We start from the raw sequence: 15,908 nt of genomic DNA, 5'->3' as shown, positions 1-15,908 counted from the left end.
GGAGACTGAAAGGAGGTTTTTCGGGGAGGGTAGCTAGAAAGTGCCTCTGCTCTGCTGTCTTGGATGAGAGAATTACGGGTGGGCAGAGAGACCTTGGGCAGAAACTGAATTGGATGTGAGTGGATTGTGTGCCTAACTAGAGGTCTCCTTCCTCCTCCCACACAGAGGGAGGAACCTCTGCTCCTTAGATCTGCAACCAGCCGAGAAGGCCGTAGTTTCTAGTCACTTCGGACTAGTTCTTGTTCTTCGCTGAGGTGGATTTTCTTTCCTGTGTCACTCTTGGGCACCCTTCCCATCCTGTGGGCCTGTGGGGGACGTAACGTTATGCAGTTCTTCCTGAGGGAAGGTAGGTACTGAGTAACGCCCAGCTCTGGGGTTGCCAACCTCACATCTGTGGTGAGTTGGGGGCTCTGATGAGTGACCTGCTCTGAGCTACCGGAGAGCCTTCCAAGGTCACTTTCTGGATGTACTCATTTCCTAAAGTACACACTCACTTAAAAACAGCTCAGCTGGTTCTAGTCTGAGCTGTGTGTGCCATCTGGCAGGTGTTTGAGAACTAACTTGTCCTCTGGGAGGAGAAGGTGCCACTTCAGCTGCCTTCAGTCCATCTGGGAGCCAAGTCTATGCTCAGACCAATCTGTAAAAACCTGAGTTGTGTCATAGCCAATGTGTGTCTGTACAGAGCTCCTGTTGTGCCTGGGGACTAATGCTTAGCCCTTGGCAAGTTAAAAACACTTGTAGAATCTAGCAAGGCTGTTGGGTCCATAGAGGGGGAGTTACTGGCGTTAGGGAAGATGAAGAGCCAGGTGCTGGTGAGACCTACACAGCGTGAATTAAGGCAAGGAACTGCCCTGTGGAAGAGGGCAGTATGTGAAGAAAAGCTGTTATCCGAGGACACAGCCAGATGTCTTCGGGCTGTCACATGGAGGTATTTGGTCTAAGCAGTGGAGTACTAATGGTGACCTTGAGATGCCAGGATGTCCTCTTCATCTCTGAATTTTTCCCTTCTTTCTGTACTTTGGTGTCCTTAATCCCAGTCCAAAAAAATGATAGGACTGCCTTAATCCACTGAGACTTTCTAGTAAAGGTGTAAGTTTTTTCTTTATTTTGCTAATATGCTCATTGTTCATTTTTATGTTAGCAGAGAATAATATTCTAAGAATTAAAAAGGTACTGTGGGGCTTCCCTGGTGGCGCAGTGGTTGGGGGTACACCTGCCAATGCAGGGGACACGGGTTCATACCCCAGTCTGGGAAGATCCCACATACCGCGGAGCCGCTGGGCCCATGGGCCATGGCCGCTGAGCCTGTGCTCCACAACAGGAGAAGGCGAGGCCTGTGTACCGCAAAAAAAAAAAAAAAATACTGTGGCAGATTTAAAGGGGAATGAACAAAATGCTGCCCCAGAGCATTGGTTAATCTCCAGCTATTAAAAAATATCAAAATGGGAATTGAGGATAAACCCTAGAATATAGTTTCAGGCCACTGTCCTTGAGACAGCTGATATACTTGGCCGCTGCACATGAGGCTGGGAGATTGTTAACTGTAGCCATGACCTCTACTGTTGTCTTAAGAAGAAGGGCTGCTTTGAAGGTGCTGTTGCAGGACTTTTCATTCTGCTGGTACCTGTTCAAGTGATCTGTGTCTCCAGAGCTGCAGCTGTACCCACCGGACTGCATTAGCTGAAGGTAGGGCTAACAGTGAGTGAAAATGGGCCTGGACTGTGGAGCAAAATGACTTGACTCTCCATTTGGAGTTTGGAAAATATGGCAGGAGTCCCAGCTGTTTAATTTCTAGTCATTTTATAAGAACATTTGTTCAAAGTTGAGGTGACTGATGAGATGTCTGGAGAGCAGGACCAGAATGTGTGAGAGACATCTAGCAGGAGTAGGTGGCTATGCTCCTAAGCCTCTGACTCTTAAACAGGAGTCTCCCTGCCCCCAGTACACAACCACACTTACACTTTGGTCCTCTGCCTTGTGTGGAGTTCATCTGCTGCATATTTGTGCAGATACCATCTGCTTCCCTGGTTGAACAGGGCTCTTCCAGACTAGGCAGTTGTTGGAGGCATGAGGAGGAAAGCGAAGGGGTACCCTCTGAAGTAGGAATTACAAAGTTTTTTAATGCTGCTGTTGTATTTTATTTACCACTTACTGTCTTTTTTATCATATTGAAGCTTCTCTTATAGTGCTCATAGCAGTTGCATTTCAGTTGTATTTTCAGTGAAATTTGTTTTACATTGGCATTCAAAATTGACTTTTCACTGCTTCCTGTTTTTTTTTTTTTAAATGCAAACTGAACCCATGAGGCTTGGATTCTGGTTAAAAACACCATGTTGCTGCTGACAGTAGTGCCCACTATTGTAACAGCATTGATTCTGCTGTAGCCTCCGTGACCATGTAAACTAAGTAAATGTCGTTTTCACTCACAAACAGTTGTTCAGCCCCTTGCCACTGTGGTTCTCTAGTCAGTCTTGTGACCAGTGTTTGAGGTGCATGGGATAAAACAGCTCCACCCCTTAGTCTGTTCAAGAGACAGGGAGAGGCCTGGCCAGGAGGGGGCAGCAGGAGTCAGTATCTGTGTTTCAGAGGCCTGGTCTGAAATCCTGATATTAGAGTTAGCGGGGAGGGACCTTAGATAGTGTAGTTTTGTGGTTTTCATGCTGTTCTGTGGGGAAGCAAGCCTTCAGTCCCATTCAGTATTAGGCTTCCAAGTAAGATGTGATGTGATTTGAAGAAAGGTTTCGATGATTAAAATGAAAGTCTGAAATCATTGATTTAATCCAACCTCCTGATTTTTTTAAATTTAATTTTTTATTTTTTACAGTAGGTCCTTGTTGGTTATCTGTTTTAAATATAGCAGTGTATACATTTGAATCCCAAACTCCCTATCTATCCTTCCCCCCAACCCTTCCCCCAAGTTCATTGTCTAAGTCTGTGAGACTGTTTGTTTTGTAAATAAGTTCATTTGTATCTTTTTTTTAGATTCCACATATATCATATATTTGTCTTTCTCTGACTTACTTCACCTAGTATGATAATCTCCAGGCCCATCTATGTTGCTGCAAATGGCATTTTTTTTTTAATTGACTAACATTCCATTGTACCACATCTTCTTTGTCCACTCATCAGTCGATGGACATTCAGGTTGCTTCCATGTCTTGGCTATTGTAAACTGTGCTGCTACGAACACTGGGGTGCTTCTGTCCTTTCGAACCATGTTTTTCTCTGGATATAAGCCCAGGAGTGGGATTGTTAGATCATGTGGTAGCTGTTATTAGTTTAAGGAACCTCCATACTGTTCTCCATAGTGCCTCTACCAATGTATATTCCCACCAACAGTATAGGAGGGTTCCCTTTTCTCCACATCTTCTCCATCATTTATTGTTTGTAGATTTTTTTGATGATGGCCATTCTGTCCAGTGTGAAGTGATATCTCATTGTAGTTTTGATTTGCATTTCTCTAATAATTAGCAGTGTTGAGCATCTTTCCATGTGCCTTTTGGCCACCTGTATGTCTTCTTTGGAGAAATGTCTATTTAGTAGGTCTACTGCCTATTTTTTGATTGGGTTGTTTGCTTTTTTTTTTTTTTTTTGACATTGAGCTGCATGAGCTGTTTGTATATTTTGGAGAGTAATCCCTTGTCAGTCGCACTGTTTGCGAATATTTTCTCCCATTCTTTGGGTTGTCTTGTTTTGTTTGTGGTTTCCTTTGTTGTGGGAAAAGCTTTTGAGTTTAATTAGGTCCCATTTGTTTATTTTTGTTTTTATTTCCATTACTCTGGGAGATGGACTGAAAAAGATATTGATGCAATTTATGTCAGTGTATTCTACCTATGTTTTCCTCTAACAGTTTTATAGTATCCGGTCTTACATTTAGGTCTTTAATCCATTTTGAGTTTGTGATATTTTGTTGAGAAAACCAAGTTTCAGGGAGCAGCAAAGATTCATCCATGGTTACCAGTGAATAAACAGAAGAATTTGAATAAGAAACATTCTCTCCTGCCCCCTTCCCCTCAGTGCTCTTGGGTTTCCAGAAAGCAGCCTTAGATAAATAGTTACTCTAACCTGATTCTCTTTGAGTTAGCCAAACCAGAAATCTTGGAGAAGAGCTTAGTAGTCACTACCAGAAGGCTTAAACTGTGAGCCCTCCTCTCCCTGGTAACCAAAATCAAAAGGCTTTGATATTGTAATGCAGTATTTGTTTTTCTTTTAAACCTTTCATGTACATAAAAAGTGTTAATAGCATGAAATAAGTTCAAGTCATGTCTTAAACTAGTGGGGTGGCAAGGATGGTGGGGGAGCATTTTTGACTAGTGCAAATGGGTTAGTTGTGAACTATCTCAGTGTCCAATTTATATCTGATTTTGTCTGGTATGGTATGGAGGAAAAAATCCTGATTTTTAGCTGTATAAGTGGAAATAGTCATAGGTTGCCTGCAATCTCTAGTTACGGACAAAACTGAAGTAGATACTTGAAAAAAGATCAAGAGGAATATCCAATACCTGCTTTCAGCCCTTATCCTCCATACATCAGGTAAGAAACACACAAAGGTTATAATCACTAAAATTGTACTATGGTGAGAGCCATAGCACTGAGTTGCAGCTGGGTATGGCGATCCCAGCACCAGGCTTGCACCTTCTGCATCAGCGACCCCTGAGAAGCCCACACAAGCGCAATAATGGAGGCCTTACCCGAGGTCTCACGCAGCCTAAGCAACCCCATGTTTTACATCTGAGTGTATGTGTTAAGGACGAATTTTTTTTTTTTTTGCGGTATGCGGGCTTCTCACTGCCGCAGCCTCTCCCGTTGTGGAGCACAGGCTCCGGACGCACAGGCCCAGCCACTCCGCAGCATGCGGGATCCTTCTGGACCGGGGCACAAACCCATGTCCCCTGCATCGGCAGGCGGACTGTCAACCACCAGGGAAGCCCTCGACTTTTAATATTTAAGATGACATTTGAAGCGAATGTTTGCAGGGAACCTCTGAAGCCACTAGAGCCAGTTTCAGAACCACTCGTTTGGTGGAAAGAACCTGGGGTTTCTGAGTCCACAAACTTGGGCTGGAATCCAGCCCTGCAGCGCCAACTGAGTTGCCCGTGGGTGGTGAGGAACTGAGCGTTTCCTTATCTAGAGCAGAGCACTGGCCACAAAGAGGGCGTTGACAGTGAGTGACTAGAAAGTGCTCCCCTTTCCACTGTCCATGAAATGAGGTGACGTTTCTGTCTCTGGTGGACATTCTGAATGGTCAGAGCCAGACAGGGCTTCTGTCCCACCATGTATTAAAACTAGAAGACGACTGGCCCTGCCCTGGGTCTTCCACCTTAACATTCTGATCTGAGTTAAAATAATTTGCGAGTTTATCACTACTCAAAGACTTTACAGTTCATATATGAACTTAAAATATATTTTTTTAATGGATGCAAGTCTGCAGCTGCACTGCTGCTTTAAAATCCTATAAAAGCAATGGGAAAGGGGGCCAAGAGAAAGAAATTGCTTGTTGGGGTTGGGGTGGCATCTAAGAACTCTTGAGTCCTGTGGAGACTGATGTGGCCTCACTTTGCTGAACAGGTGGTGAGGTTTAGGTTCCTGACTGAAGACTGACCAAGCCCTAAGATATGCAGACCAGCCAGCTCTCCAGGCTGAGGAGCAGGGGAGGTGGAGTGAGGTGGGCCTTAACCTCTGCACAGCATGGATGTCTAAGGCACAGGCCTGGGCCAGGTTGTGTTCACCACCTGGCAAGCAAGCCCAAGGTTGGAAAAGGAGTGAAGACCTTGCCTTCAGCTGGTCCTCCTTTCATCTCCAATGCCAAAGGAGCCCACGGTGGCTGAACATATTTAAGGCTTCGTCATCCAAATTAAAACAGATGTGAGTTAATTATAAATGGTTCCCCTACTGTATTTTGCCCATTGGAAGATTAGTCCCTAGAACTAGAGGTTCTTTTAGGTCACCCAGAAGATTCTGGTACTCACTGGCACATACTCTACTGGGGCGGCTCCCAATTTTGAAGTCCCTGTTGGCCCTTGGGACCTGACCTGGGTAGCTAATTCTTTCATTTGAGTTGATAAACCAGCCAACTGCTGCCTCAGACTTCTGCCCCTCAACACATTTCTTGGGTGTCCCCAAGGACTATCCATACCTGCTGGCTCTTCGACCTCTGCAGCTGGCCTTCAAGGCTGCGCCAAACCATCCTTTCCCTTGTTGGTATTGGTGTTCCTGAGGTTCAGTTCTCTGCCCTCCTTCCATACATGCTTTCCTGGAAATTTATAAATCAGGGTACTTAAAAACGGAGACACTTTATTAACAACAGTTCCATGTGAGTCTGCCAGAAATGCAGCGAAGTCATCCTTCCCCAGGGGCTTGGAGAAGCTGCTAAGACATCAGGTGTGCCCACCTGAGCCAGTGTGCAAGGCCACTTCACATGCATACCCTTCCATCCGCCCTGTACAGCTCTGAGGCATTAACTTGGGGACTGATTCTCACGGGCCTGAGGACTGCCCAGTCTTGTCAGTCGAAAGGAGGGCTGAACCAAAAGGACTGCAGCACGGGCCTTGCCTTTTGTCCTCTGCGTGCAGGATCTAAAGTGCTAGGATGTCAGCATTTCCTTCCCAGTCAGCCTGGAGCAGGTGTGAACACTGATGTCACTTTGCCATCCTCTCTCCCAAGCCCAGCTAGAGCCCTCCTCTTTCCAGACTGTAGTTGAATTCCTCCCCAAGGCAGGTGTCAAGGCAACTCTTAGCACAAGAAGCCAGAGCTGGGTGTCTGCCTAGGCACATGCCTGTGTGTGCGTAGCTCTGTGCTGCCCTGACCTGGAGATTGTGGGACCTGTGTTCTAGCCCCTTCATTCATGATTTAGGGTGTAGCTTTGACCACTCTACTCTGCTTTAATTTCTCCTCTGCGGGGAAGTTTGTCCAGTCAACGCTCAAAGCTGTTGAGGGTCCAATGAGGAAACATCATGTTTTACAAAGTCTAGCTGCCCTGCAGCGTGAGGGGTAGCATCCTGCAAAGCCCGCACTTAAACTTCTGCTCTGCCTGAGGCCCCCACCTTACCTGCTTTCACACGTCGTCCAGAGTTGGAAGCATCAGGAACACTTCTTGTTTCCCAGGCAGCCGTACTGCTCCAAGGCAACAGAACTTCTCTTATCACCTGTACCTGCTCAACTGGAGGGAGAAGGGAAACATGTCAGGTCTTTCAGGGGTGATAGGGACTCTGGGCAATCTCCAGCCAAGATGGTCCCCAAAGTGAAATAATTAAGATCCAGCCACTTAAGTGGGTGGAGTGTTACCAGGGGCAGGTTCTCTGGCTGGGGTGGGAGCTCTGCCTGGGGCTGCTGGGAGTCTCCGAGAGATGGGCTCCACGGGGTGGCCTCGCTTCCAGGGCAGTGAGGGCTGGGCAAGCAGTCAGCCGTGCTGGCCCCTTCCCTTTGGGGCTCTGCCGCCTTACCTCCATTCTGGTCAGTGTCTGGATGGGCAGTGGTGATCCCTGAACTTCCCAAACACAAATCTCTTGATGTCTGCCCATCCTGAGAAAGGAGAGGCACCAGAGGTGACTCCCTGGCCAGTTTGTGGTGTTGCCTCTGCCCCCCTAGGGCAATATTTTGCTATCAGCTGCCCTGCCTGGCTTTCTCTCTAGGCATGCAGAGCCAGCCCTGCACCCCATGGGGAGCAGAAAAGTGGGCTCAGGCAGCAGGTCCAGAAGGTGGAGGAGTTGAACTGCCTGCCTGCTAAACCACATGACCATGGTCTTAAGCAGGCAGAACATGCCCTCAGAGGGGAATTGCACTCCTCTAGGCTCTGAGTAGGAGCAAACTTTCAAAGGAGCCCTCTGGCACCCTTTCCTCCTCGGTGCCCTCAGCCCCCCTCTGTACTTCCACAGCCCTGTCTGACCTGAGAGTCCCTCTTACCTGCCCTGCCCCCATGCCCAGAGCTCCTCCTGCCTCTGCCCCTCCTTTCCCTTCTGCTCCAAACTCCCCTTGCCTCTGCAAGTCATCCAGGACAGCCTCACACTAAGGCAATGAAAATACAGAAGCCAGAAACAGCACAAATGTCCATCAACAGGGCAAGGGATAAACAGTTTGTGAAACATTCATCTACAAGATCTAACACAGCAATGAATGAATAAACTAGTTACACATACAAACACACAGATGAATCTCACATAATACTGAATAGAAAAAAGAACAAAATTATGTGCTGTATGATTCCATTCTTTAAAAGTTCAAAACCAGGCATAAGTATTATTTCAGGTGCCAAGGTATGGTAACTACGAAAGCCAGGGTCTTGGTCATCTCTAGGGGTTGCAACGAGCAGGCTGGGGAGGGTAAGTGGGCTTCCAGAGTACTGGAGATGCTTTAGGTACTGATCAGAGTGGTGGGTTTCATGAATGCTCATCTGATAACTCATCAGCCTCTACAGATTTTTTTTTAACATCTTTGTGTGTGTGTGTGTGTGTGTGTGTGTGATACACGGGCCTCTCACTGTTGTGGCCTCTCCCATTGTGGAGCACAGGCTCCGGACGCACAGGCTCAGCGGGCATGGCCCAGGGGCCCAGCTGCTCCACGGCATGTGGGATCTTCCCGGACCGGGACATGAACCCGCGTCCCCTGCCTCGGCAGGCGGACTCTCAACCACTGCGCCACCAGGGGAGTCCTTAACATCTTTATTGGAGTATAAACTACAGATTTTTAATGTACTTTTCTACGTGTATGTTATTTCACAAAGTTCAAAAAACCCAGCCCCTCCACCTTGGGCTTCTCAGGGCATCAGCCCCTTGGTGTGCATACCTCTCATGCAATTGATTGGCCTCAGTGGGGAATATCTAGTGGGGAGCTGTCAAGGTCTGAGGAGAAAGGGGTTGGCCCAACTACTCAGGTGGCCCTGGGTCAATGAATGGGGGCCACCTTCATTCCTTCTCCAGGGGGGTGGTCCTGCCCATAGTGCTATCCCTTCCTTGCCCCAGCCTCACTGCATTCCCAGGGAAGTTTGTGTTGATTTGGAGCACTGGCTTCCTGGCTTGGTCAGGCTGGCCTTGAATGGGCCTTACCTGACCTAGGTCTGCTCTTATGAATGGGATCTGCTATGATGAGTTGCCCCAGTGCCCTAGGTTTAACTTATATTGGGTAGGATGCTCTTGGTTTCCATTGTTTGTTTATATAATGTGGTCATCTGCCCACTTACCTAGAGTTGGTGGGGGGACGTTACAGAGACCCCATGGCTGGAAACCTTTGATTATATACAGGGATACCAGTCAAATAACAAAATATGAATTCCTACTTCATGTCAGGCACCTCAGTAGGCAAAGAAAGCCAGAATCCTGTGCTCATGGAGAAGACTGTTGACAAAAGACAGGTAAGTGTGATGAATGCTGCAGAGCAGTCTGGGGAGCTGTGGGAACTTGCAGCAAGTCAGCAGAGGGGTTCCTAGGGAAGTAATGTATAAACTAAGGCCTGAGGAATGAAGAGGGAAAGAGACAAGAAGCTAATTCATTGAGCATGTACTGTGTGCTAATAAGCCACTTTTCGTCATTTCATTTAGTCCAGACAACAACCCTTTGTATTATTATTCCCATTTTACAGATGAAGAAACTGAGGCTCAGAAAGGTGAAGAGCCCTATCCAAGGTCACTCAGCTAACATGTGGCAGAATGAGGACTTGAACTCTATAGTCTTAATGATTCAAAAGCCAGGCAGTGAAGAGGCTACTGTCAGTCATGGCAAGAAGTGGTGGTGGCATCATTGGATACAGAGGTAGATGTGCAGGCCCAAGAAGGACCCTGAAGAGAGAACTAACAGGACTCAGCACTGTTGAGGCAAAGGAGGAGGAGGAACCAGACTCCAGGTTTCTGCCTGGATCAACTGGATGGACAGTGATCCATCCAGTTAGATCATTTACTAAGATGGAGAATGGGGAGGAGTAGGTTTAGGGGGAAAAATCATCTAAATTTGATATTCTACTTCAGTTAAAAAAAAAAAGATTGGTTGATTAAATGAAAATAAAACAGGGATAATTCCATTCTAGAAACTCCCTCTCTTCATGCCTCCTCAATCCCAGTGTTTTCTACACTCATTTGTTGCCCCTTCTAGTTTTCTAAAGCACCCCAATTCTTTTCTGATCCGTGGGCTCTCTAATAACCAAACCCCAAGCAGATCAGAACTGGGAGGACCACCAAGAGAATGCTGTCCTTGGGCTCACCATCTGCTCCCTTAGCAGTGGCCCTCTGGCCACCCCATGCTTTGTCCGGGTCTCCTGACGCTCCCTCCTCTGCAGAGGCTCTCTGCCAGGGGAGGAGCTGCTCCTATGCCTAAGCTCCTTGGGGTGGAGTTCCCCCCAACCCCCGCATCCTGCTAGTACCTAGAACAGTTGGTGTGTGCACAGTCTCTGCAGTCACACAGGGCCCCACACTCAGAAGGGCCTTGCCCTCGGTTTAACGCACTTGTATTGCAGTTTTGAAATTCCTACTATATTTAACAAGAGGCCCCATATTTTCATTTTGGACTGGGCCCTGCAAATTCTGTAGCTGGTCCTGTCCATGTGTCTGCATTGTAATAATGCAAGACACTGAGTGGTAGCCTTTCCCATCTGTGGGGATGAACCTCTTTTCCATCTAGGAAGACCCACTGTTTTAAATCAGAGGGAAATAAAGCAAAAAAGAGCTCACTTCCTTTGTTTCTGTGAAGTACAGTTTTATGTGCAGTTTTACGTTTCTTCATGGATAATAACTTAGGAGAGAACCTTGGGAATAGAATACAGAAGTAACAAATTATGGGCCATTAACTGTGGTTAATTATTTCTTTATAGCTTAGAGTGGAGGCACGTTTGGGTTGCTTTGGCACTCACAATTACAGGTAGGGAAGGCGGTCTACTTAAATATAATCTAGGGGGACTTCCCTGGTGGTCCAGTGGTTAAGAATCTGCCTTCTAATGCAGGGGACATAACTTCGATCCCTGGTCAGGGAACTAATATCCCACATGCTGCGGGGCAACTAAGCCCATATGCCACAACTACTGAGCATGTAAGCCACAACTAGAGAGAAGACTGCACGCTGCAACTAAGACCCAACACAGCCAAAAATAAAATAAATAAATAAATAAATAAAACAAACCTAGGGCCCCTCAGGAGGTGGAGGGAGAGGCAGCTGAGTGATGACCCCAGCCTTGCTTCTGAAGCCAAAAACTGCCATCAAGGCCTCACCTCCAGTTAAAGTATTTCTCTCACAAGCCTCATTACTGAGCAACTATGGACCCCTTACCTGAGACCCTCTCAGCTCTGCAGGTGTGGAGGTGGTCTACGTGCTGTCTGGGCATCCTGCTGCAGCAGCCTTTGGGGTGTAACTCATACTTGTCCCCGGTTAGTTGGTGTCATCTGCCACTCAGGCTCCAAACAGCTGCAGAAGATCCTTGCTCACTTCAGTAAACACCTGTTTAAAAAAAAAAAATTGAACTCAAAAAATGTTTGGACTTCCTGCTAAAAAAAGGTGCAGAAATGCTACGCCAGCTATCATCATAGGCTTTCCCGTCCTAACGAGCTAATGGATGAAGCACTCAGACCGCTGAGTGAGAAGTCCTCCAGACTGGACAAGGACAACACACAGAAAATAAAATCCACCCCCAATTCCTTTTCTCAGAGACATAGCCAATATCAATCCAAACTGACTGTTGAAGGCTTTTTGGAATGTACTAGGTCATCCCATTTACACTGTTGAGCTGATCATATAATTCAGCTGTCCTGCCCTGGAAGCTTGGCTGACCTCCTTTGATTCACAAAATACAATCCAGATTCCTTGGTCTGACTGACATCAGCTGGCCTCCCAGGCATACTCAGCTATTCTTGACCCCATGGACTTTCTCCCCTTAACTCTTCTCATCTGTTTCCTCTCCCTCAACTTTCACATTTCTATTATTGAGTGCCTGTCCTTGCTAGGTCTGGGGGACACAAAAGGAGGAAAACAGGCACAGTCCCTAGCCTGGGCTATCAGTCTAGTGAATCCATGAATTATGCAAACCTTCATGGCAAATGGTGAGGAGGACTGTGAAGGAAAGTGGTGGGGCTCTGAGCACCCCCATCAGGGGTTTGGTCCAGTTTGGGCATCAGGAAAGGTTTCCTTGAGCAGTGTGATTTCTGTGGAAAGAGAGAGGTGGTAACTAGGCACCGACAAGTGTGCAGGGGAGGCTGTAAGGAGGGCACACTCAAGGCCAGGTCAGCAGGGCAGTGGTCCCGGAAGCAAGGCCCTTTAGAGGGAAGCATTGAAAGGCCAAGTGGGGCTGGTGTGCAGAGGGCACAGGGGGATGTGAACTCGGGTCAGATAAGCTGAGCCTGAGGTTGAAGAGTGAGGTCTTTGTCCCCAGAGCCGCAGGAAGCCTCTGAAGGATTTTCAGTAGGGGGAACACCAGAGCTGTGTTTTTAAGAGCCTTCTGGAGGAGGTACAGAGCCATGGTGCTCCGGGTGAGAAGGGAGCAGCAGTGCAATAAAGAAAAGTGTCTGGGCTGCAGAGAGGGGAGAAGCACACAGGAAGGACAACAGTGTCACCTGCTGAGGGTGTGTGTGTCCCGGGGAAGTCGGGGGTTTAGTTCTGAAGAAGCCTCTCCAAATGTGCTCAGAGGGAAGTGTGGGCTGGGGTTGGACGTGTGAGATTCGAGGCAGAGCGATGGAACGGAAGCAGTGGATGGGAAGGAGCTCCACCCGAGAGAGAACAGGCGGCCAAGGACTGAGCTAAAGGCCAGGGAGAAGAAATGAGCTGCCAAAGGGGGCAGGAAGGACAAGAAAAAGGAAAACGAAGGCAATATGGTGCCAAACAATAGGGAAAAAAGTATTTCGGGAAGCACCAGCCCTGAAGGATAAATAAAAGCCAGCCCCACGGAGAGAAGGGGAAAAGAAGGGCAGAGAGAAGAAGCAGCTCACAGTCCAGAAGGCAGAGCACCCTGAGTTCTGGGACCTGGAGCTTGGTTGCAGGTGGAACTGGAAGGGGGGGAGGAGGCGTGAAGGCAGGTGGATCAAGAGGGGCCTCAGTAAGGAGTTTGGACACAATCCTGAGGGTCAGTGGAGAGTTTGGTTTTGCCTGTCTTTTAAATTAGAAACAAAATTCATGCTCCTTGTAAATAAAACAAGACGACCACCCGCCACCAAAACAAACTCTAGCAACAAAGAAATGTGTATGTTAACAAGAGAAAGTTCCTCTGCCAAATCCTCCGTCCTCAGCTAGCACTTTGGTTCATTCCAGACCTCTTCCTGCCACTCACAAACTTCATTACTTCTGTGAAAACAGGATTATGCTACCTATAATTTCTGCAACTTCCCTTACTGAATTAGCAGTAATCTTGAGTTTCCTTCTGGGTGGTTACACACAGATGTGCCCACCGGTTTGAATGGCTGTACAGTCCTTCACAGCCCAGATATACTTGTATCCTAGGGTGCTGATTTATTTTCTTGAACCTAAAATGGCTACTGAGGTGCCTAAGGAGAGGAGTATTCCCTAGGGGCACTAAGTCCCAGTCTGGTTCTGCCATTAAGTACCTAGCTCTGGGGAGGACACAGCCCCTACTGGGCCTCAGTTTCCTCATCCACTGTGTGCCAGGCACTATTATCTCATAAAACACGAGTGTTAGTATTTCTCATCGATGAAGGGCTTTAGGTAAAGGAATGTAATGATCACATTTGTGCTTCAGAAAGATCACTTGGGCTGCAGTATGAAAAATTATTTGCTCTTCTCATCCATATTTGTAAAAAAAAAAATCTTACCAATCTTTCAAGGCCTAGTTCAGATTTTCCCTCTTCCAGAAGTTCCCTCTCCATCATGCCTTACCTCTTAATTGGAATTCTCCTCTACCTGGTTCTCCCCCTAAAACATAAAACCCCTTGAAATTGAGAATCATATTTTTCATCCTCACATGCTCCACAGGAATAGGTCTATACGAGGACTTAATAAATCTTTGCAGAGTTGTCCATGCACTAAAAAAATCATTTTGGTGGGACAAAAGAAGGAATAAATGAGCCACTCAATACTTGTTTGGGACTCGAGCCTTCGTTTGATAAGGAGTTTATCCACAAGCCTCAAGATGTGTATGATTAAGCACTGCAGGAGGTATTTTCCTGTCTCTGAAAGGTTCTGACCTGCCCTGCCTGGAGTGCTGATGTTGAATAAAACTGTCTGGGAAAGAGGCACTAAGGCCAGCCTGGTTTATGGTCACAGGGCTTTAATAATATCCTGCAACTCTGAAGCCTGAGAGCTTCCTTTTCACCTTGCACAATACAGAGAGCTTTGCCTTCACTGGACTATTGCTATATAGGAATGAGTGACAGTGACTTCCTTTTTCTTTTCTTTTGAAAGTTTTGCCCATTAAATACATTTTTCTTAGATCCATGCAGTTTAGAATTTATGGAAATAAAAAGCTTATACTGAACACCTATTCTGTGCTTGAAGATCAGTTCTTCTGTTTCATAATTTAAAATAACTCAGTATAAAAACAGAAATAAACAGGACCTAATCAAACTTACAAGCCTTTGCACACCAAAGGAAACCATAAACAAAACGAAAAGACAACTCAATGAATGGAAGAAAATATTTGCAAATGACGCGACCAACAAGGGATTAATCTCCAAAATATACAAACAGCTTATGCAGCTCAATATCAGAAAAAAAAAACAATAAAAAATGGGCAGAAGACCTAAATAGACATTTCTCCAAAGAAGACATACAGATGGCCAAGAAGCACATGAAAAGATGCTCAACATCTTTAATTATTAGAGAAATGCAAATCAAAACTACAATGAGGTACCACCTCACACTGGTCAGAATGGCCATGATTAAAAAGTCTACAAATAAGAAATGCTGGAGAGGGTGTAGAGAAAAGGGAACTCTATTACACTGTTGGGTTGGTGGGAATGTAAACTGGTACAGCCACTATGGAGAACAGTATGACGGTTCTTTAAAAAATTGAAAATAGAGTTGCCATATGATCTAGCAATCCCGCTCCTGGGCATATATCTGGAGAAAAACGTAATTCGAAAAGATACATGCACCCCAATGTTCATTGCAGCAGTATTTACAATAGCCAATACATGGAGGCAACCTAAATGTCCATCAACAGAGGAATGGATAAAGAAGATGTACATATATACAATGGAATATTACTCAGCCATAAGAAAGAGTGAAATGCCATTTGCAGCAACATGGATGGACCTAGAGATTATCATACTAAGTGAATTCAGACAGAGAAAGACAAATATCCTATGATATCACTTATATGTGGGATCTAAAAAATGGGATCTAAAAAAATGATACAAATGAACTTATTTACAAAACAGAAACAGAGTCACAGACTTCAAAAACAAACTTATGGTTACCAAAGGGGAAAAGTGGAGAGATAAATAAATTAGGAGTTTGGGATAACATATACACACTACTATATGTAAAATAATCAACAAGGACCTATTGTATAGCACAGGGAACTCTACTCAATAATGTGTAATAACCTGTATGGGAAAAGAATCTGAAAAAGAATGAATATATGCATATGCATAGCTGAAACACTGTACACCTGAAACTAACACAACATTGTAAATCAGCTATACTCTAATATAAAATAAAAAGTAAATTAAAAAATAGATAAAAAGTCATTTACACAAAATATCATCTAAGGAAAGGCTGGAAATTTTCTGTGACTTCTATAGAGTCTATAACCAAGAACAATAAGCCTAAGTAATCCAGAGATTTCTGGATTTAATTTAAAAAAGAATTTCACTGGGTATAAGTTAAAAATTATTCTAAAAACAGGTACCTGTCTCCGGGAGTGTGGTGGGGTCAGGGATTCACTGAGAAGGACCACAAGAAAAACTCTGGAGTGATAGTCATATTTTACAATTCTATATGGGATTCACATGTGAACATATTTGTCAAAACTCACCAAATGGGGCT

General features: G+C 45.7%; 1 protein-coding gene across 1 annotated transcript in view; it reads left to right on the top strand.

The window, feature by feature from the left end:
* Positions 1-5,616, top strand: part of MTMR3 (myotubularin related protein 3) — a 138,404-nt gene extending 132,788 nt beyond the window's left edge. The window contains exon 19 of the mRNA XM_067015916.1: positions 5,569-5,616. Within this exon, the coding sequence (XP_066872017.1) occupies positions 5,569-5,601 (33 nt within the window). The 3' untranslated portion in view covers positions 5,602-5,616. The remainder of the gene's footprint in view (positions 1-5,568) is intronic.
* Positions 5,617-15,908: the final 10,292 nt, after the last annotated feature.

Source organism: Kogia breviceps, chromosome 15 (assembly GCF_026419965.1).
Source record: "Kogia breviceps isolate mKogBre1 chromosome 15, mKogBre1 haplotype 1, whole genome shotgun sequence".
Taxonomy (NCBI): Eukaryota; Metazoa; Chordata; class Mammalia; order Artiodactyla; family Physeteridae; genus Kogia; species Kogia breviceps.
This window is presented reverse-complemented; position numbering and strand designations above follow the sequence as displayed.